The sequence below is a fragment of the Penaeus monodon genome, chromosome 23 (genome assembly GCF_015228065.2).
Source record: "Penaeus monodon isolate SGIC_2016 chromosome 23, NSTDA_Pmon_1, whole genome shotgun sequence".
In the NCBI taxonomy this organism is placed as follows: Eukaryota; Metazoa; Arthropoda; class Malacostraca; order Decapoda; family Penaeidae; genus Penaeus; species Penaeus monodon.
Genome location: NC_051408.1, coordinates 21863709 through 21864314, shown reverse-complemented (window position 1 = coordinate 21864314; position 606 = coordinate 21863709). Strand labels below are relative to the sequence as shown.

At 44.9% G+C, this 606-nt stretch overlaps 1 protein-coding gene across 1 annotated transcript in view; it reads left to right on the top strand.

Moving 5' to 3' along the window:
• Nucleotides 1–205: 205 nt before the first annotated feature.
• The window catches only part of LOC119587891 (beta-1,3-galactosyltransferase 2-like), a 16071-nt gene continuing 15670 nt past the window's right edge, over nt 206–606 (top strand). The window contains exon 1 of the mRNA XM_037936599.1: nt 206–262. Within this exon, the coding sequence (XP_037792527.1) occupies nt 220–262 (43 nt within the window). The 5' untranslated portion in view covers nt 206–219. The remainder of the gene's footprint in view (nt 263–606) is intronic.

Genomic DNA, 606 nt, shown 5'->3' with positions numbered 1-606 from the left:
TTATAATATACGTTATATAATGTACACACACACCACAATCAAACATAATATATATAAAAACTTGTTGGTAAAATACTACGCATAAGACTTTTCGCCTGTACTTTGTAGCCTTATCGAGGGAAGAGAAGCTCGAGTGCAGATTCAGCACTTCCGCTCTGGGGACGTAGGTACGGACGTCACCAGCAACGGCAGTGTGATGTGCGTCTCGGTGCCTCGCGCATGGCCAGGCCATTCGCCTTCCTCGCTGCCTCCTTGCTGACTGGTTCGTGTCTTTTCCCTCCGTTCAATTGCTCGTGTGGATATCTGAAATGCTTGAACGTTCTTCTGGAGAAAGGGAGTGAACTGAGCGCAACAGCATAATGCATTAGGGAATAGGAAGGAGACTGAAAAAATCGCGGCATGAAACAGTGTTTACGAATGAGAAAGAGAGAGCGGGGGGGGGGATGAAAGAGAGAACATAACAAAAGAGACAAACGAGAGGAATGACACAAATCAGTATATTGGCGGATAACGCGAAGTCCGTGATCTATTCGTCCGATTTTCCATGAATGCTAATACACCCTCTTTATGCAAGGACGATAGGAAATATTTACATTCTACACAACT